Genomic DNA, 22,408 nt, shown 5'->3' with positions numbered 1-22,408 from the left:
TATGGTGGGAAATTTACAAAATATATTCATGGAACATGATCTTTACTTAATATCCTAATGATGTTTTGCATAAAAGAAAATTAAAGAAAAATCAACAATGTTGACCCATACAATGTATTATTATGCATTGTTTATATATATTTTGGTTATTTTAGCACATAAAAAAAAACATTATGCATTTTAAATATATTTTAGAAGTTAAAATTTATTTTATTTCAAATAAAAAACATGTTTTCAGTATTAACTCTGTGTAATGCTTTGCAAAAATCAAAACACTGATCTCAAGTACCTGCAATGAACATAAAAAACAATATTGTTAATCTCCAAAAAAAAAACATAAAAGAACCACATAAATGTTTGTTAGTTTTTTTAATGTCTATATATATGTTATTCATTTTTATTTTAGTAAAAGATGTAATTTAGTTATAAATAAAATAAAACTAAAAACTGAAAATAAGAAGTTTAGCCTTGGATTGAATTTTTTTTAAAATATTTTATATCAGTTCATATTAACTGACATATGTACTGATGCTTTAAAGAAATCGGAAACTAAAAAAACAGATCCAAAAAACCTGTAAGGTAATATCAAAAACTATCATTTCAATCTCCAGAGAACCAAATATAACCAGGAACCCTAAAGTTTTAATTAACTTATAATAACCCTGGCTCAGACTAAGGTTTATTGCATTTCCTGAATGGTGAAGCTCAGGTCATTTCCAACATGTTTCCATAGTCAGACATTCCAAACAATCTGACCTGTATTAATTTCCTGTCGTATTTTCAACAAAGGCTGAAAGAATCTAGAGAATGTGTGTCCGATTTGTTTTAGATTAGAGAACACCGACACAAATCTCAAACATCCTACTGAAAGCACGGCTTCACATGTGTCTCTCATTCAGGTAACTTCATGTCTACAGAGAAAATGAGTTTAGTCGGTTCTCCCAATGCCAAATTGAAAGGAAATGGTCCGAAAACTTGTACTTGAGTCATGTAAATGTTTATGATGAGTAATGTTTCTCAGTACGCTACCTTGACTGTTGGCTTCTTGGCACCTTCATCCTCGTCTGCCTCCTCGTGTTCTCTGACGCCCTGCGTGAGGTTTGTGTAGTTGGCCAGTTTGCTGAGCAGCGAAGACACCATGGGATTGCTGTCCATCTCCTCCTGAAAGGGTAAAGGTCATGGATTTGATGAAAAACTTCAAACCAGTGAACACAAAAGACTCATTTCTAACCTCTACAATGTTTCAAAGAGTAAAAATAAATGCAGGCACTAAAATCAAAGGACATAATAACAGCTCTGTCTGTACGAAATCATAAAATTATACAAAAATAAACTTCATGACCCATGAACTACTTTATTTGTGGTTATAAACATCAAAGGAGAATGTGGAAAACAGAGTAGAGAAAAGCCATGATGGCTTGAAAATAAACGCAAAGTTTGTTCAGACTTGAATGCAATAAAAGAAATATCACAAAACTTGTTAAGAACATATTCAGGTCATACTTCATCCTTAAAATTAAATAAATAAATAAATAAATAAAAGATATATTTTGCATAATAAAACACTAAAAGTTTTAGTGTTTTATTTATTTAATTATTTATTTATTTATTTATTTTATTATGTATAATATATCTGTTTTTCTTAATAAAAGAAATACTTTGTTATTAATATTTTTGCATTATGACATTATTTTAGCTAATTTTCCACCAAAATTACTGTAATGCAAAATATATATATATTTTAGCTATATTATTGTTATATAATTGTATTAATGAAATTGTTAAGTATACACCAAAGTGGTATTTAAAATTTGTTCAGACTTGAATAAAATAATAGAAATATCACAAAACTTGTTAAGAACATATTCAGGTCATACTTCATCCTAAAATAAATAAATAAATAAATAAATAAAAAGATATACTTTGCATAATAAAAATATGCCAGTTTTATTGTTTTATTTATTTAATTATCTATTTATTTATTATTTATTTATTATATATTATGCATATTAAGAACTCAGGTCATGTTTCTCACAAAAGTAAAATCAAATGAATGAAAAACTATAAACTGTATGAAATTGTATGAAAAAGGTATGCCATATTAATTAATTTATTTATTTTCTTAATAAAAAAAATTATGACTCTAGTTATTAATATTTTTGCATTATGACATTATTTTAGCTAATTTTCCACCAAAAATCATATTACTGTAATGCAAAAAAATTTTTAGTTATATTATTATTTATTGTTATTATTATTATTATCATTATATTACTTAAATTGTAAAGTATCCATAAAAGTGGTATTTTTTGTACTATTAAAATTATTACTGAATCAGTGATTCATTTTTTAGCATTTTAGTTATTATTAAAAATGAAAAATCCAATGAAAATTAAACACACACACACAAAACTAAACCATCAAGATGGATTACTGAAATAAACAAATGAGGATAAAATTTAAAATGCATAAAAATGGTCAAAAATGCAAAGAAAATCATCAGCAAAAATTCCTGAAACAAACTTAAACAAAATACAAATTTTTCATCTTATTATTTTTTCATATTATTAATAAAAAAATTCAAAATGCAAACGCAAAAATATTATTACTCAATAATATTGAAATAAAGTTTGAAGACAGTACCTCAAAAAGTGCCATGTTTTTCCCATCATACAGATTTCCCTTATCATCATCTGTGTTATTGATGAACGGGCTGCTTTCCCTTGGGTTTCCATCACCTGTATTAGACAGACAGACAGATGGAGAGAGAAAAGACATGATTACAGCTGACTGCAGGAGATTTGCCACTAAAATGCTGTTTGTTTGCTTGTGAAAGGCGTTGATGGTCTGTTATTTGTGGTCTATTGGGTAAATTAGAAAAAAAGCAGACTTCCTATCTATCGCTGCCGGTCAGACGTAATGATTTTCCTATAATTAGAGCATGACGGTGATCAATGTCCTCCGGTTCACTGGTCAAACTCTGTGACGTTCAGACAGTCTGATGGCATATGGTGTCCTGTCACTACAGCACTTATAAAACCTCAAACGTATAGCTAAAAGCATGCAATTACTCAGAGCTGGACGGCGCTCATCCACTGATCCGCCTGAGTTCGTGCTTATATATAGATGTTAAATTGCAGTGATTTAAATAAACATCTGGAGTGGGCTGCGTCACTATAGGATTTATTTTCAGATTACATTCCTTTATTCATTTTCTTCAGACCTATAATTTCAATTCCGATTTAGAACGACATGCTGTTCTAGGAGTGTCTTAGATTAAACTTTTGTTATGCCACAGATGCTGAATTAAAAACGTTTCAACAGTTTAACTTTGTAAACAGCAAAGTCCAAGTTCAACTGTAAACTAAAAAAATACTAAGCTTTTGGAAACTACAAATGTGACCGTTCACCAGCTTGAAGATCCATCAAAATCTGTGCATGCTGTCTAATAAAACTGGCATTGTGTATTATGATTATTGTTGGCTTGTTTCTCTGTTCTTTTTGAATAAAAGCATTTGCAAAATGGAAAAATGTAAATGTATGACTATGCAATAAAACCACAAGATGCTCTAATGTGCATATGAGTCATTTTTCATACAGCCTGAAACAATAGTGCATTTGCAAACTGGTTTGAAACTAGTTCAAACTGTTTGGTGCGCACACTTATGCTAGAATTTCTACGATACGTGTCTAAAGTACTCAAAGTGATGCTGAAGTTGCAGCCCACACTAAATATGCATGAATGCATTTGACAGACACTTTTGTTTGTATGCAAAATAAACATTTAATCAGCAAGGGTGTTTCACTGGAACTGAAACCTTGTTGATTTTAGCATCATGTTTGTACCGGTTAAGCCACAACCTCCAGTTCTACAACTTCACCAGAACAAAACATGCTGGCTAAGATGTTAAAACATCTGGTTGAGGTGTTTTAACTATGTCAGCTATGTAGAATCAAAGAAACTATAAACAAGATACAAAGCCCTAAGACAACAGATGAGCCCCAGCTAACAGGGAAGTTTATAAAGGTTATGAACAAATTTTTTTTCAGTAACACAATCAGAACATTTACTCAAAATTATCTGTTTTTTTTAAAAACAATCTTAAAACGTAAGCACAAAAATGTTATTTATATATTGTTTAAGTAACATTTTTCCGGAACATTTAAAAACATTAAACAAACATCCAACTGTTACTATAGTTTCAGATGGTTTAGAAAACATTAAAAAGTAACATTCTCATAATGTCTGCAGAATTCTAAAATGGAACATTCTCTTACTGTTGTTTCTAATGTTCATGTTTTTCTTCTTTTTTTTCTATTTATTTATTTATTTTTTTTACAAAACTGCTGGGACAGCACCAAATACTCAAGACCTCTAAAATCTCAAATACCACATAATTTATCATATAACTTAGTGTTTCAGACTTTATCAAACAAGGGAAATTAAAATTTGCTGAAAATGTACTCACTCAGCTAAAATATAAGTCCATAATCTATAATAACAGTTCCTCCAGTAAAAAAGTCTATCTCCTGTTGTCTCTCACATCAAAATCCATATTTGTTTAGAGCTGTTTTGGACCGATTTGTCTTGCAAAATGAATGGTATGCATAAATTCTGTGCAGATTTCTCTCCTGATTCAGTCAAGATGACTTTTTACTGAAAAAAGCAATATTATGGATAGAGGACTTTATTTTTATCTAGAAGCAAAGTCTTGATGGATTTGTTTCTTACAAACGCATGGCTTTTGGCTTCACAAAACGCTACTTGATGGATTGGAGTGGTTTGTATTACTTGTGGATTATTGTGATGTTTTAATCAGCTGTTTGAAGATCCAGAAAGCAATAACATCTATTGAAATAAGACCTAAAACTTAAACTAGCTTAATGCAACTTGTCGCTACTTCAAATAGTCATTTAAAGTGAATAGTAATGAATAGTAATAGTGAATATTCTGATTGTCAACATTAAAATATCTCATTCTAGCTGATTATAAAGATCAAAAACAACTATTTCATGTCTACTAACGTAAGAACTAAGACTAGCTCAATGCAAATGTCACTTACACTCAGTTTAGAAAGGCTATATTTAAATGGAAAGGCCAAACAAGTTCTAAAAAGATAGTTTTATGCATTACTGTATTACTGTTTGGATTCTGACGGCACCCATTCACTGCAGAGCAAGTGATGCAATGCTACATTTCTCCAAATCTGATGTGGAAACAAACTCATTTACATCTTGGATTGCCTGAAGGTGAGGACATGTTTAACAAATTTTCATTTTTGGGTGAACTATTCCTTTTAGAACATACATTTATGCATTTAGAAGATACTTTTATCCAATGCACTTTACATTCAAGATTTCGGGTTGAATAGTGGCTAGAAACCTCTTTATTAATTTATTTTGAGCCTTTCTCATGTTTATGGACAGATCTATGTGATTATGACAACAAAAGCCTGACTTGAACTTTTGGAAATTGTGCAGCGTATATCCATTTATACTCTGAATGGTTTAGCTTTGAACTAACATTATATTCTACAATATTTTTGCATGTTTACATGTGCATCTATGACTACAGACACTCGATACAGTAATGCCAAATCTCACGAGACGTGATCCACTTTCATCAAAATGACCTAGATTACAGATATGCTTATATCACTGCAGACGTCACAGCCCTTCATTCAACTGTTCAAATGCTACACAAAGCGCTCCCTTCATCCAGAGAAACACACACCGAAAATAAATGAGTGAGCAAAACAGAAACGATGAATAAACAGATGGACATTTGGCTCCAAGTGCACAAAAATGGCATTTCTGCTTTTAATGAGGGATTTTTTAAGCTCTTATTCAGTATTTTGTCTGGTTTTCCAGGAAAATAAATAATAAAAAAGATGTATATATTTAAAGCAAGATAAAGTTACAAATTTTGTAGCTTTATCTTGCTTTAAAGATGTGTTTTTTTTTTTTGGTTTTTTTTTTCCATATCTGCTGAGAACATGTTGCTGATGATTTGCACGATCAGGAAAGAAAAAAAAGTGCAGTTCTAAGTAACAATCTAAATAACCTTTTATTTAACACTGCATGAGCTGGCAAAACACACCGTGCCAGGCTGCCAGAAACTCTTCAGCAAGTGGAAACTCAGGAAAGTTTTATAGTTCCATTACAATCAGTCTGTGGTCAAACCGTGGCAGAAGCAGACGGTTCTGATGGTACCAGCCAAAATTACCTACAAGATCATCGAGTTCATCCGATCAGCAGCGTCGCACTGCATGTTCTAGGCTTAAGACGATTCCATTTCCAGGCATGACAGAGGCAGCGCGTCGGCCGAGTGTTTACAAACACTCTAATTGTTGACATCGCGGAAGTCAAAGATCATATATAGCAATAATCTCACTGACAGTTCAGCCTCCTTAACCTCTGAGACTAAACCAGATGCTGGTGATGACAACAATAACCAACTGATTTAAATAAAAGTGACCCCCTCATACACAGCCCAAATAATGCCTTCAGTACCACACAAAGTTTTATTTACCAGTGTAAGTGATCTACATAAATCTCTAAGTTGTTCTGCAGCAGTTGACAAATGATTTGAGAAAATGTTCATCTAATTTAACACATGATCAGATGCACCATTTTTACCTGCTGGATGATGAAAATGTCTTGAAAGGTCAAGTCATATTTTCCACTTGAGAGAACTTGAGGAAAATAAAAAAATGTAACACATAAATAAAATACAAAACTAAATAAAATGGAAGAAATTAAAAAAATAAATGAATAAACAAATACAAATATGCATCAAAATAAAATAAATAAAATACTAAAATAAATTAATACAATTAAAAACAGTATAAAACATCAATATAAGAAACGAAAAATAAAAGGAAATAAAATAAAATAAAATAAAATAAGATAAATACAAATAAAAATAATAAATTAAATAATAAAAAATAAAAGAACAATAAAAAATTAAATAAATAAATAGAAATACCTAAAAATAAAATTAAATACCTAAAAAAAAAAAAAAAAAATACAAAACAAAACAAAAAAGATCAAAATAAATAAATAAATAAAAACATACATCAAAATAAAAAACAGTATAAAACAATAAATAAATAAATAAATAAATAAATAAATAAATAAAGTATAATAAAAAGAAAAATTAGGGCTGTCAAATGATTAATCGTTAATTAATCGTTATTAAGCGCATACAAAATAAAAGTTTGAGTTTACCTAATATATGTACTGTGTATAATTATTATAAATACACACAAATTAATGTATATATTTAAGATAAATATTTTATTTATGAACAAAATGTGGTTATTTATATAATAGAAATTCTATAAAATTTACAATAAATACATATACTTGTAAATATTTCTTAAATATATACATGAATGTACTTGTATTTATATACACATATTACACACAGTACACACACATATATATTAGGCAAACTCAAACTTTTATTTTGTATGCGATTAATCACAATAAATCGTTTGCCAGCCCTAAAATAAATAAATATAAAAAATATTTAAAAAATATAAAAAATATTTATAAAATAAAATAAAATAAAATAAAATACCACCTCGTACCAGCAGCTCACAATAATGCACCAATGCAAATCAACACTGCAGACTCTCAAGTCTTCTCAGGGCAGCACTCAAGTGGATCTCAGCTGTCTGTCAAACCCTTGAGTTCATCAAACCTTCAATGCAGAGTCAGTGACATGACAGCTGAGGATTTTTCTGTATTTAACAACAGAACAGAGAACAGCTCCACCTGAAAATCACTCCAGGACCAGAGGACTTGACATTCACCAATGCAAATGTAAAACACTGACACACTAGTGCTCAATATGCACACACACCTTTGATTCATCACCTTCACACATTAAAGATTCATGCTAATTGTTCCTTTTTTCTAGGCACATAACTGTCAGAGTTTGAAACGATAAAACTAAGAACCTTTTTTATGACTCGCTTTTACAATAGACGCACAAAGCAATTGTCAAAAGAAAGGTTGAAATTAACATGTCAGGTAGAGCAGGGCATTAACAGGTACTGTGAATCACAGTCTCTATGGTAATAAATGGCCACATACTCTATTTATATCAGCTAAGCGCTCTCTCGTTCAGATTTTTAAGCGGCCTATGGGAGCTTGTTTTACACCGGCTGACTGTGCAAGAGACGCTGACAGAAAGAGTCACTCCAATCCCGTTATCCAACACGGATGTCAAACAATTAGGCCCAAAGACTGACAAAGTAAATAAGCCCACGTATAAACGCCTACAACAGGTGATAGTAATGCAGATGCTCACTGGCCACAGCCTTCAAAATGACAAACTCAGTTTGCAAGATTCTGATTGCTCAAAAAGGACTAGAAAGGTAGTTTTACATATTCAAGAATGTATGAATGCACGAATGAATGAGAAAAACAGCAAGCAGAAAAGAAACAATGAACAAACTGATGTATTAGATGAAAATGGTAGATGTTTATTTTCTTTGGAAATTCTCACCTGCAAGTTCTTAATCAGCATTTTGTAGGGGTTTCCAGCAAAATAGAATAAAATAGAAAAATAAAATAAAATAAAATAAAATAAAGTCACTTAGCCTCTGACTAACAAGACCAAACTATCTTCTATTTGAGAAGTTCCAGACTTATTCGTTTATATTCAAGTTTACAACATTTATACACAAAATATATTGTTCCAGTTGCCTGAGAAGATCCAGAAAGCAATTTTAACATCTATAGAAATTACACCTAAAACTTACACTAGCTTAATGCAACTTGTCACTAGTTCAAATAGTCACTTAAAGTGAGTTTAGAGAAGTTGTTCTTGTAATATTCTGATTGCCGACATTAAAATATCTCATTCTAGATTATTGTCAAATTGCAAAAGAGCAATTTCACCTCTACTAATGTACAAACTACAACTAGCTCAATGCAACTAGCTACGTTCTTTAAAATGTCTCTAACAATCAGTTAAGAAAAGGTTACAGTCTGGTTGATGACGTTAAGACGCCAAAATACCTCATTCTAGGTAGAATTATGAGGTTGGAGAACAATAGTTCAATGCAACTAGTCACATCCTTCAAAACATCACTTAAAGTCAGTTTAGACAAGCTTATACTCTGGCTGACAAAATTAAAATGGAAAAATATCAAATTGTAGATGACTGTGAAATTGTAGAACAGCAAATTCACATCTACTAATGTACGAACTGCAACTAGTTCAATGCAACTCGCCACATTCTTCAAAACATCTCTAACAATCAGTTTAGAAAAGGTTATAGTCTGGTTGATGACATTAAGACGCCAAAATACCTCATTCTAGCTTTAATTATGAGGTTGCAGAACAACAGTTCAATGCTATTTAGGAAAAATAGCTACTTTAGGAAAGCTATATTCTGGTTAACAACATTAAAATGGGTAAAAAAAAAAAAAAAAAAATAACTTAAGATGATTTTAAAATTCCTGGGAAAAAAAAAAATACTAGAAAGTTAGTTTTATGTATTGTACATTAAAAATACACTTAAAAACTTACTCACAAAATCTCATTCTACAAGTTCCAGAACAGCAATTCCACATCTACTAAAGAAAAACTACCTCAATGCAACTAGTTACAACCTTCAAAAATGTCACTTAAAGTCAGTTTAGCAAAGGTTATACACTGGCTGACAAAATTAAAATGAAAAAAAAAAACATCTTATTCCAGCTGACTGCGAAATTGCAGAACAGCAATTACAAATCTACTGAAGTATAAACTATGACTAGTTCAATGCAACTAGCTACAATCAGTTTAGAAAAGGTTACATTCTGATTTAAGACATTAAAATGCCAAAATATTTCATTCTAGCTTTAATTATGAGGTTGCAGAACAGCAATTCCAAATCTACTTAAGTAAGAACTATGACTAGCTCAATGCAACTAGTCACATCCTTCAAAATGTCACTTAAATTCAGTTTAGACAAGCTTATACTTTGGTTGACGACATTATAATAGAGAAATATCCTCTACTTGAGACTGAGTACATCTACTGTAAAAAAAAAATAATAATAAGATCTAGCTCAGCACCTTCAAAAATATCACAAAGTCCATTCAGTTGCATTGCTCAATGCAACTGGTCGCTTTAGAGACATTTTTCAGGTTACATTCTTGGCTCACTCTATCAAAACACCAAACTGCAAACTGCAACTAGTCACATCTTTTAAAATGTCACTTCAATTCAGTTTAGGAAAGCTATATTCTCTGGTTAACAACATTAAAATGGGTAAAACATCTAATTTAAGATGATACAAAATTCCTGGTAAAAATTCTAGAAAGTTAGTTTTATGTATTGTACTAAGAACTAGTAGCTCAAAACACTTAAAAACTCACTTAAATTCAACAAAATCTCATTCTAGATAATTATGAAGTTCTAGAACAGCAATTTCACATCTACTACAGTAAAAACTCAATGCAGCTAGTCACAACCTTAAAAAAAGTCACAAAGTCAGTTTAGAAAAAGTTATACTCTGCTGTTTAACAATTTCACAGTCATCTAGAATTATATATTTTTCCATTTTAATTTTGTCAGCCAATTTCAAATCTACTGAAGTATAAACTATGACTAGTTGCAATGCAACTACCCACAATCTTCAAAACGTCTCTAACAATCAGTTTAGAAAATGTTATAGCCCGGTTGATGACATTAAGACACCAAAATACCTCATTCAAGCTATAATTATGATTTTGCAGAACAATAGTTCAATGCAACTATAGTCACATCCTTTAAAACGTCACAAAGTCAGTTTAGACAAGCTTATACTTTGGTTGACAACATTAAAATGGAAAAAATATCTCATTTTAGATGATTGCCAAATTGCAAGAGCAATTTCACATCTACTCAAGTATGAACTACAACTAGTTCAATGCAACCCGCCACGTTCCTTAAAACGTCACTAACAATCAGTTTAGAAAAGGTTACATTCTGGTTTACAACATTAAAATGCCAAAATATTTATTTCTAGCTTTAGTTATGAGGTTTAAGAACAGCAATTCCACATCTACTTAAGTAGATGCTTAGATAGACAGTAGATAGACAAGCTTATACTCTGGTTGACGACATTAAAATAGACAAAAAAAAAAAAAAAAAAGAGAGAGAGAGAGAGAGATCTAACACCTTCAAAAATGTCACATTAAAGTTCATTCAAGTTGCATTGCTCAATGCAACTGGTTGCTTTAGAGATGTTTTTCAGATTATATTCTTGGATGACTCACTCAAAACACCAAAATACAAACTGCAACTAGTCACATCTTTCAAAATGTCAGTGAAAGTCAGTTTAGAAAAGGTTATATTTTGGTTGTCAATGTTAAAATGGCAAAAAAACTTCCACCTGAGATTATCCAGAAGGGCAGTTGTACATCTACGAGAGCTATTTCAACACAACTCACTGCAACCTCTAAAAATGTTGTTTAAAGTCAGTTCACAAAAGGTTATATTCTGTTAGACAATATTTATATGCAAAATATCTCATTTTAGATAATCATAAAGTTCCAGAACAGCAATTTCATGTCTACGTCAAGGTTAGCTCAATCCAACTAGTCATATCCTTCAAACCATCATTTAAAATCAGTTTAGAAAAGACTATATTTTGGTTGAAAACATTGAAACACCAAAAAATCTTCTACCTGAGATGTTCCAGAAGGCTAGTTGTTCATAGCAAAAAACAAAATCCAGCTAAACACAATTTTCAAAAACGCCACTTCAAATCAGTTTAGAAAAAGTAAATTATATTCTAACAAACACAAAAACCTGTTTCCAGTTACCTGCTAACCTACTATAAGGTAGTTTAACGACAACTTAAGTAAGAACAATGGCATTAAATACTGTAGAGCAGCACGGCGAACATCCACGGCCATCGCAAACGAAAGAGCACGAATCCAGGACGCCGAACGCTTACCCCGCGGGCAGGAGTTCGCCCCCGGCTCCATGCTGATGGAGAGAGAGGGTGAGATGGGTCTGCCGAGGGTCCCTGGAGAGACGCGCTCAATGGGGGTTCGGATGCGCTCAACTATCACTGCTCTGATGATCAGCGCCTGTGACGGTGCCAATAAAACGGCACAGACATCAGTCCCTGAGCGCTTGATCCCTGATCTAAACCACTCACCCAGACACGGGGGAGGAGCAGAGAGAGAGAGAGAAAGAGAGAGAGTGAGAGAGGGGGGGATAAAGAGGTATAAAGGTAGGAAAGTGATTGATGGAGGCGACAGAGAGAGAGAGAGAGAGAGAGAGAGAGAGAGAGACGGCATGCCACCACACTAAAGCTATGGTCAGTATGACTGGAAATGCATCCAAAACAATAATTTGACACTTTCTAATAGGCATATCTGGTAATGTGTTGGGTCGCCACTTGAACAAAAACAATTAATCGTAAAAATAAATAAATAAATAGAATAAAAATAATATAAAATAATGTGTATACTACTACTACTACTATTAATGTATTTAATTTATATAATTAATGTATATAATTAAATATAAGTTAAATATTTATATATGACAGCAAATCATTTATTTATTTCTAAGATATTCATTTAATATATTTATTTCGTAAATAAATTGCAAGTTGCAAAATGCATGGAATTTCGATAATAAATTATAAATAAATATTTTATATTCAAATAACATTTGAATACATTTTAAAAATTAACATTTATTTTAAAAATATTTTTACCTAGAAAGAAGTCCATTATAATATTTTTTTTTGCAAATCAACATTTTTATCATCAATAAGATTTTATATAAAATAAGGAGTATACTACTACTACTACTACTACTACTACTATTACTATTATTAATTAATTTCATTTACATAATTTATATAATTATACACAAGTTAAATATTTATGTATGACAGTAAATCATTTGTTTATTTCTAATTTATTTATTTAAAATATTTAGTTTTCAACTGCAAGTTGAAAACTGCATAGAATTTCCATTATAAATAAATAAATATAAAGTAAATAATTAAATATTTTGTATAATATATATATATATATATATTTAAAAAATAACATTTATTTATAATACATTTATTTATTATTTTTTATTTATTATTTATTTATTTAGAAGAAAATGTCCATTATCACATTTTTTGTAAAAATATTTTTCACAAAATTTTATATAACATAATGTGTATACTACTACTACTACTACTACTATTACTTCTATTATTATTATTAATATATTCCATTTATATAATTAAATAAGTTAAATATGTATACATGCAAATAATTTATTTCTAGTTTATTTATGTAATATATTTTTTAGTAAAAAAAAAAAAAATTGCAAGTTGCAAAATGCATAGAATTTCCATTAAAATTTATAAATAAATATAAATTAAATAACTAAATATTTTATATTAAAATAAATTGTTTGAAAAAAAAAATATATATATTTATAATACATTTATTTATTATTTTTTATTTAGAATGAAAGGTCCATTATCATATTTTTTTGTAAATCAACATTTTTAACATCAACAAGATTTTAGATTTTTAAAATGTATAAGGAAAGTTTCTGAAATGTTTTTTTTTCCTTTTAAAATTTAAATTTAGATGTTTTTTATCATTTAAATTCATATTATTCCCTTATAAAGTTTATTAATTTTAAATGGTTATAATATATTACAATTTATTAGACTATATATTTGCATACAAATATATGTATAAATACACAAAACAATAAATATAAATAAAATTCACAAAATAAAGTTTCTGGAATTTTGTGTCTGTATTATTGCAATATTTGCATTAAATAAAAAAGCAATAAGGCACTTGTGGTGGTGTTGTATTATTAATACAGTCCTCTATTGTGTTCCGTGTCCAGTAAACGCCCTTTAGTCATGACTATAGTCACACTATAACACAGCCTCTGACGGCTTATTGCTTTATTGCAGGAACTCACTTTATGACTCCCATATGAATTGCTGCTTGTCTAGTGGCTCTTCATCAGCATGTGAACTGGGTAGTAATCACTTAACCAGATTAACCAAATCCTGTCCTTTTTAGAAAGCATAGCAGGACCTGAGGAAGGAAGGCCCACGCAGACAGAAACTCTTCATTCACAACACTAAAAACAGACATAAACACGAGTGAGAAGGCTGCGGGTTATCCATGTTAAGTGTACTCAGGAAACAGACACAAAACCCCTGTTTAAGTCCAAGCAATGATCAAAAAGTGGAATTTTTTTCAATATTGATCAGTCAAACTCAGGCATTCTATATTAATATTTTTAAATAACAGATTTTTATGTGGGTTTGTCCTTGTTAGCGCTGGTTAAACGTCAGCAGTGGTGCTCTAAGCTGTTAAAGCCTTCAGGTAAAGAAGCATGCGTTACGTAACAGAGCATGCTGGGATTGTGGGGGCCGTGATGAGGGATGGGTTTGCTGGAGTTCAGTGATCTCACACACTCAAGAGCATTTAACACACAAACCCCGGTGTGACTTCAGCTTCATGAGTGTGAACCGCTGCATTTCATCAGGGTTTGACACTATAGCAAAACGCGGACAGCACCGCATCAGCACACAAAAACTAATCACATCTGTTTAACTATAATATAGATCATCAATATGATCACCAGAACAAAAATAGAATAAGGTCTGTTTGTGCAGAAATAAAATGATTCTTGATTCTCCTGAAGTAATCATATTCTACATATATATTTTAAATAAAAATGTTATATTTTACATTATTATTATTGTTGATGTTATTATTATTATTATTATTATTATCAACAACAAATAATAAATACTAACAGTAATACTTTAATATTTATATTTTTACTTATTTTTGTTTTTTTTTAGTACAATAAAAAATAAATAAATTAATAAATAAATATTCTATTACTTTAAATATTTAATATTAATACTTTGGCACTTTGCCAATATTTTATTTTATTTTACATATTATTATTATCATCATTATTATTAATTATAATGATTATACATTTATAAAGTATTATTATTATTATTATTATTATTATTATTATTATTATTATTATTATTCATAGAAATTACAATAATAAATAAATACTAATAATATTCTGCTACTTTAAATATTTAATATGCATACTTCGGCACTTTGCCAATATTTTATTTTATGTATTATTATGATTATTATTATTATTCATAAGAAATTACAATAATAAACACTACTAATAATATTCTATTACTTTAAATATTTAATATTAGTACTTAATAATATAAAAATAAATTATTGGCAAAATGTCTATTATTCTTCTTATTATTATTATTATTCATAGGAATTACAATAATAAATAAAAACTGCTAATAATATTCTAGTACTTTAAATATTTAATATTAATACCTTGACACTTTGCCAATATTTTATTTTTATTTTTATTATTATTATTATTATTATTATTATTATTATTATTATTATTATTATTGTTATTATCATCATCATCATCATTCACAGGAATTACAATAATAAACAAATACTAATAATATTCTATTAATTTAAATATGTGATATGCATACTTTGGCACTTTGCCAATATTTTATTTTATATATTATTATTATTATTATTATTATTGTTGTTGTTATTCATAGGAATTACAATAATAAATACTACTAATAATATTCTATTACTTTAAATATTTAATATTAGTACTTTGACACTTTGCCAAAATGTTATTTTTATATTATTATTATTATTATTATTATGTAGAATATTAAAGCTTGAGATTCTATAACAGTCATGTGGCAAAAGAAGAACTGTAGCCTAAAGCATAATACTGAAGATTTAATTTCTGTCTGACAGTCATTTTTTCTGTCTGTCACAAACTCTTTATATATCACACACTCACTTCCTCTCAGCTTACAGAAAATAAAGAACAGGCACACAATGATGTTGTTCCGTACAACACAGTCTCTATTATGAGAACAGAAATCAACCACAACTAAACCGTACAGATGAAGTAAACCCATGCATTTTAACAAGCAGCATCCATCAAAACAAACCACAATGCGCAAAACAAAGACAAGTGAGGCCTAAAGTCAAAACCAGTTGATCTGCAAAAACAAATAAGATATCAGCTCTGCAAATGCACGTTTTATCTCTCTAAACATTTATTAAGCAAGGTTTCTCCACCAGAGGGGGACAGCAAGTCACTGACAATGATGGATCAGCTTTAAATCAGTTCTCCTGTTATCTGAACAGGGACTGTGTCCAGATTCCATACTACCATAGTACTCATTCTATTACTGCAGTATACAGTATACCATGCACAGCATGCATGACTTAAAAATGCAAAATAATTTAAATTCCATGTTCAACAACACGTTTAAGTTTTTTTCCTTGTATTTTCCTGCATAACTGTCTGTTCATTAGGATCTCTAATTGAGTTTCTAGTGGACTCCAGAAGCAGCAGCAGCAGCAGCTGTGTTTCCAGCCGGCGATTTCTGTGCGTCAGCCAGAGCTGTAAAACTGAAGAGTAATTTCATCTTGATGCAATGGCAGCGGTGAATCAGCGCAGCACAGCGGGAGTAACAAGCGCAGATTAAACCCACATTTGATAGGAGAGCGGCTACTGCGGAGAGGACCAAATCACAAGAAATGCAATGTAAAGATTCAGTGAGTTGAGAACTCACTCCTGTTTTCAGTGTTCAGTGATACTCCTGAACACAATAATACAGCAGCTCTGCATGACTGCCTATTTAAGATTAGATTACAGACATGACAGAGCAGGACTAAGTGGTGCTTTGCATTAAGGTCTGTGTTCCAGAACTCCACAAACTTCAGACAATTTTTTAATTGTTAGTTTCATTTGATTGAGTTTTATGTAAAACACTTTCAGTTTGTGTATGAAGCATGCTACATAAACTTGCCTTGCCACGTTTTTTTAATAAGGACACACCTAAAAAAACAGCATAAAGAATATATCAGTGAATATATCAGGGTTATTATAGTTAACTAAACCTGAAACTGAAGCATAAAATAAACCATTTTCATTTCTTAAAATAAAATAAAAAGTGTAATAAAATACTAAAAAAACTTTAGCTTTTTTCATCTTGTTGCCAAGGTTTTTAATTTGATATTTGTATGTATTTAGTTTTTTCTTGCTTTTTTTATTTTAGTTCATTTTCATTAGCTTTAGTTCATAGAATTTAGAAATTTAGCTGTTTGTCTTTTTGTCTATATATTTTTGTCTATATATTTCTTGTTCATTTTTAAGTTTTATTATTATTATTATTATTATTATTATTATTATTATTTTTATTTTATTATCAATATAAACTAAATTTAAATCAATATAAACTTGCATGAAATAAAATAGGTTTTTGTTATTTCAGTTGAAATTATTTTATTTCAGGTATCAAGAATTGCTTTATGGTTTTCATTCTAATTTTAGTTCTATACCCCTGACTAAAATAATTAAATCTAAAATTAATTAATACTAAAAATTATAAATTGTGAATTTATAAAACATTAACTAAAGTGGAAAATATACAAATAATAAATTATTCTAAATTTTAATTAAAGCTATAAAAGTTACTTAATTTTCATTAGTTTTAGTTCATAGAATTTAGAAATTTTGCTTTGTTTTTTCTTTTCTTTTTTAAAATTGTGTCTATATAATTTTCAAACATTTTTATTTCAGTTTATTATTTATTATCATTTTTTTTAGTTATTATCATTATAAATTAAAAGAAAATGAGAAATGTTGCCTTGACAACTATCTGAAATAAAATAAGCATTTTTTTTTCTTTTTACATTTTATTTTAGTTAAAGTTTATTTCATTTCAGGTAACAAAATTGCGTTATAATTTTAGTTTTAATTTTGGTTTTAATTTTAGTTTATAATAACCCTGACTAAAATAATTAAAACTAAAATTGAAATAAAAATTAATTAACACTAAAAAATAATAAACTGTAAATTTATAAAACATTAACTAAAGTGGAAAACTAAAATAAAAAATACTTCTAAATGTTAATTAAAACTATAAATGTTACTTAAATAACACTACAATGAAGAAGTACACAAATAATTCACTGATAAAGCAGTTTGCCACACAAATAAGATACTCAAATAGAGAAAATGTCAAAAGGGTCAATGTTTGTCTAAACATGAAGCGTTTTGACCTGCACGCAACAAGCATGGCTAACATTGATGTACGTCATGTGACCAATTTATGAACAAGAAAAGAGACCCGATGTATGATCCTTGAGCAGAAACAGGTCTGTAAAACATTCAAATCCTTACATGGCAACGGGACATTCAGTGTGCCTTATTATTAGCACAGGCACTACATTTATAAGGCTGATTGTGCCCCGCTATCTGCTTTAAACGCTTGTAACTTGAGGGTTATTTCAGGTCGTTGGCTTCTGAGGAAGCCGCCAACTTGCTGAAGGAAACTACGAAATGTTTGCCCATTGCTTTCTCAGACTTTTAGGCTGTAAAAATAAAAGTTTGGATTCTCCAGAGAAACTGAAGCTGGGAAAGGGAAAGTGTCCGTCAGAGGATGTGGAGCCGGCAGGTCAGCGCTCAATGTGTCGCAGTGGCAGGGAAACGCACACAGCCTCTTATCGGCTGCAGCACATGGCCAGAATCGGCCTGCCAGGAAACAGGAAGTACAAGGTTTTGAATGACAACAGATCAGAGAAATGTGCTAAACAATCCTGAGAGTAACTCTGCGGTTCATCTCTTGCTGGTGTTAACCATGCAATTCATTTAATACATTTGTAACTCACATTTTTACTTTTTGGGGCTCCTTAATTGCCAGTGTTGAAGGAAGAGCTTTCTGAAATAAAACTAAATTAAACTTAAATATAAGAAAAATGACAAAAATAAATAAATAAATAAATAAATAAATAAAACACTTATTTCAGTGAGTTGCCAAGGCAACATTTCTAATCTTTGTTTAGTTTATGTTGTTGAAGCACTATAATTACTAACAGGATAAAATAAAATAAAATAAAATAAAAACACTGAAATAAAACTAAATTAAACTTAAATATAAGAAAAATGACAAAAATAAATAAATAAATAATAAATAAACAAATAAATAATACACTTATTTCAGTGAGTTGCCAAGGCAACATTTCTAATCTTTGTTTAGTTTATGTTGTTGAAGCACTATAATTACTAACAGGATAAAATAAAATAAAATAAAATAAAATAAAATAAAATAAAATAAAATAAAATAAAATAAAATAAAATAAAATAAAATAAAATAAAATAAAATAAAAACACTGAAATAAAACTAAATTAAACCTAAATAAGGAAAATTACAAAAATAAATAAATAAATAATTAATAATAATAATAATAATAATAATAATAATATATTACTTTTTTAGTATATTAACCTAAATATAAGGAAAATGACAAGTGTGACAAAACTCAATTTAGATTTTTTTTCCACTTATTATCTTCTGTAATTTTGCTTCTCAAGTAAAAGTATCTTCACTTAAAAAGTCTATAAAATACGTCTTAATGTTTGGTGTAAATAAGAATTTTCTGTATTGATTTTTTACTTTTTTTTTTTTTTTTTTTTTTTTCACTGAATTTTGAATTATGTATCGCATTTTGTTTATTAAAATGTCTGTAAACTTAATAGCAAATGTCCTGGGAAAAAAAAATACTAATTCCTTTTCTATTTTCATGTTAATTTTTGAATACTTGTACTAGAAAACAAGACAAAAATACTTAAAGAAATCATTTTTGCAGCGACACATATCAAAAAGTACCATAAAAAGGTCATATTAGTCATATAAATGTCAAAAGTATCATAACATAATCCATATGACACTATATTCCAATATTCCTATATTCCAAATCATATAATAGTTTTATGCGTGGAACAGGCTGAGGTTCAACTCACTGTTCACCAAAATGTCTTTTCCAATGTAAAGATCTTAGAGGTTTGTTTTTCATGAAAAACATACATTTCAGTTCGTTCCTCACATAAACCTACCATATGACTTCAAAAATGTCCTTTTGTGGTTTACGTGACGTGAGTGAGTAAATAATGAGGCTTTGGGGTAAACACACATGGATGTCTAGGAACAGTGCAGAATGTCTTATCGGAGGTTATGAAATCCAAAACAAACACGCTGGTTTATCTGATATATGAAATGTACCACAAAGAAGTGGAATGAATGGCGTTTTGGTTTGTTCTCACGTGCGAGCGCAGCCGCGGGCGGTGATGTTGTGTAAAGAGGGTGCGGTGTAAACGCTAACACACAAACACACTGCAGGATTTCTACATTTTCCACATCTGGTTGGAGTTACAGTGACACAGGGGAGGCCTGCAGATCATGACGTCATTGGAACACAAAAGCTACATCCTAGAAGGACGAAAGAAACGTTGTGCTCTCGCTTATATCAAGCATAGCCCACACATACCGAAAGAAATTAACAGTAGAGAATATGCAGGAATGTAATTGAAGCCTAAAACCAAGACTTCATTTGATTAACAATGCTGTCTCTGCCATATTTGTTCAGATTCAAGTCACCTGGTATGAATGTGTCTGATACTTTGTAACATTTATACTGCGGTAGATATATTTGCATGGATCTCAGTGGTAAGGACTGCTTTACATTATTTACTTTGGAAAAGAACAGGAAATTGAGTATTATGAAAATACAAAGTGGGACATGTCCCAAACAATTCAATGTAAGGAAACATGTTTTTTAAGTGTAAGCACAATGTTGAATGTAATTGGTTGCAATATCCATGCAATACAGCTCGTCCAATCAAAATTTAAAGTCTGAAGAATGTTATAAAAATGTTATGTTTTAAACTCCAGAATTTCATAATGTAAAACTGTTTTTGCAATGATTTTAGACTCATCGTTTAATGGTGTAAATAAAAAGAACAATAAATGAAGTAAATTTCATTTGTAATAAATGTTTTTATTTTTTTATTATTATTTGTGACCCTGAACCACAAAACCAGTCATATGGGTAATTTTTTTTTTAAATTAAAAGCTTTACATTGATGTATGGTTTGTTAGGATAGGACAATGTTTGAAAAATAATAATAATAATAATAAAAATAAAATAAAAATAAAAATATTTTTGTTTAGTTTATGTTGAAGCACTAAAATTACTAACTGAAAAAATTAAATTAAATAATATTATTTATATTTATATTTATATTTATATATATATATATATATATATATATACACATATACACACACATATATATATATATATATATATATTTCAAAACCAGCTTCAAAACCAGAAAAAATATATATATATATATTTTTTTTTTTTTTTAAAGAAAGATTTTTTTTTTCTTGTGATAATACAGGAGAATAAGGAAAATGACAGTAACTGTCCAAATGAAGTTCTTAGCAATGCATAACACTAATCAAAAATTAAATTTGAATATATTTGTGGTAGGAAATTTACTAAATATCGTCATGGAACATGATCTTTACTTAATACCCTAATGTTTTTTGATGATAATTTTGATCCATACAATGTATTTTTGGCTATTGTTGAAAAAAAACACCTGTGCTACTAAAGACTGGTTTTGTGGTCCAGGGTCACATTTACTATGATGCTAGACATATTTGCATGCATATCACTGGTAAAGACTTTTTTATTTATTCATTATTCATCATTTACATGTAAAACGGCAGAGGAAACATTATGAAAATACAGTCTGACGTGTCCAAAAAGAAAAATGATACATTTTTAAATTAAGGTTATAGGCATAAAGTATAATTGAATTGTTTACAATGTCCAACAAAACAGAACAATCAGAATTTAGAGTCTGAACAACATACAGAAAAAAAGAGAAACACCAAATGAAGCAAACTTATTTCTAACGTACATTTTTTTTCATTTATAAAAACATTTTTGGTTGCTATTCTAGCAAAAAAGAACTATAATACAAACTACACAGTATGCAAAAATGGTTTAAATATACTTAAAAATTCATTTAGTTAAATTACTTTATATTATATATTTACAATGGATTATAAAGATTTTGTAGCAACCTTTAAGTGACATGCCATTCCTCAAATGGCTTCACTGCCATAATCAAATCTCGGGTCTGTCTGACGTAAACAACAATCCCTTCAGAATGCAGAAATTCAGTGTGCACTCAGTTTGACCGTTTTTTTCCCTTCTATGCAGTCGTGGTTTCATAACCCACCGGTGACATACAGACATTTGAAGCCTCCCTCATTACACACACTATGCATGAGAACTGACCTTTACAAATGAGTTCATCTAACCACCAACCACTTCACATCCATGTAGAAATTCATCATTTTCCATGCACACTTTCAAAATCTTCCCTATGCATTAAACAACCACTGTTTACGCCACTTAGAGGCAAAACATCTGTGTTTTCACAGCACTAAAATCCAAGTTGTGTA

At 29.5% G+C, this 22,408-nt stretch overlaps 1 protein-coding gene across 7 annotated transcripts in view; it reads right to left on the bottom strand.

Annotated features, from left to right (window-relative positions):
- slc12a7b (solute carrier family 12 member 7b) overlaps positions 1-22,408 on the bottom strand; it is a 75,732-nt gene that overhangs the window by 32,555 nt on the left and 20,769 nt on the right. For 3 of the 7 annotated variants that reach the window (XM_051134713.1, XM_051134714.1, XM_051134715.1), the window contains exons 2-3: positions 2,644-2,738; positions 1,030-1,161 (exon numbers count right to left, since the gene is read on the bottom strand). In XM_051134713.1, the coding sequence (XP_050990670.1) occupies positions 1,030-1,161; positions 2,644-2,738 (227 nt within the window). Of the gene's footprint in view, positions 1-1,029; positions 1,162-2,643; positions 2,739-11,944; positions 12,091-22,408 lie in introns of those variants that run through there. The other 4 variants (XM_051134708.1, XM_051134709.1, XM_051134711.1 and 1 more) reach the window with 2 other exon arrangements.

This window comes from Labeo rohita, chromosome 18 (genome assembly GCF_022985175.1).
Source record: "Labeo rohita strain BAU-BD-2019 chromosome 18, IGBB_LRoh.1.0, whole genome shotgun sequence".
In the NCBI taxonomy this organism is placed as follows: Eukaryota; Metazoa; Chordata; class Actinopteri; order Cypriniformes; family Cyprinidae; genus Labeo; species Labeo rohita.
The sequence above is the reverse complement of the archived record's forward strand: the minus strand, read 5'-3'. Positions and strand labels throughout refer to the sequence as shown.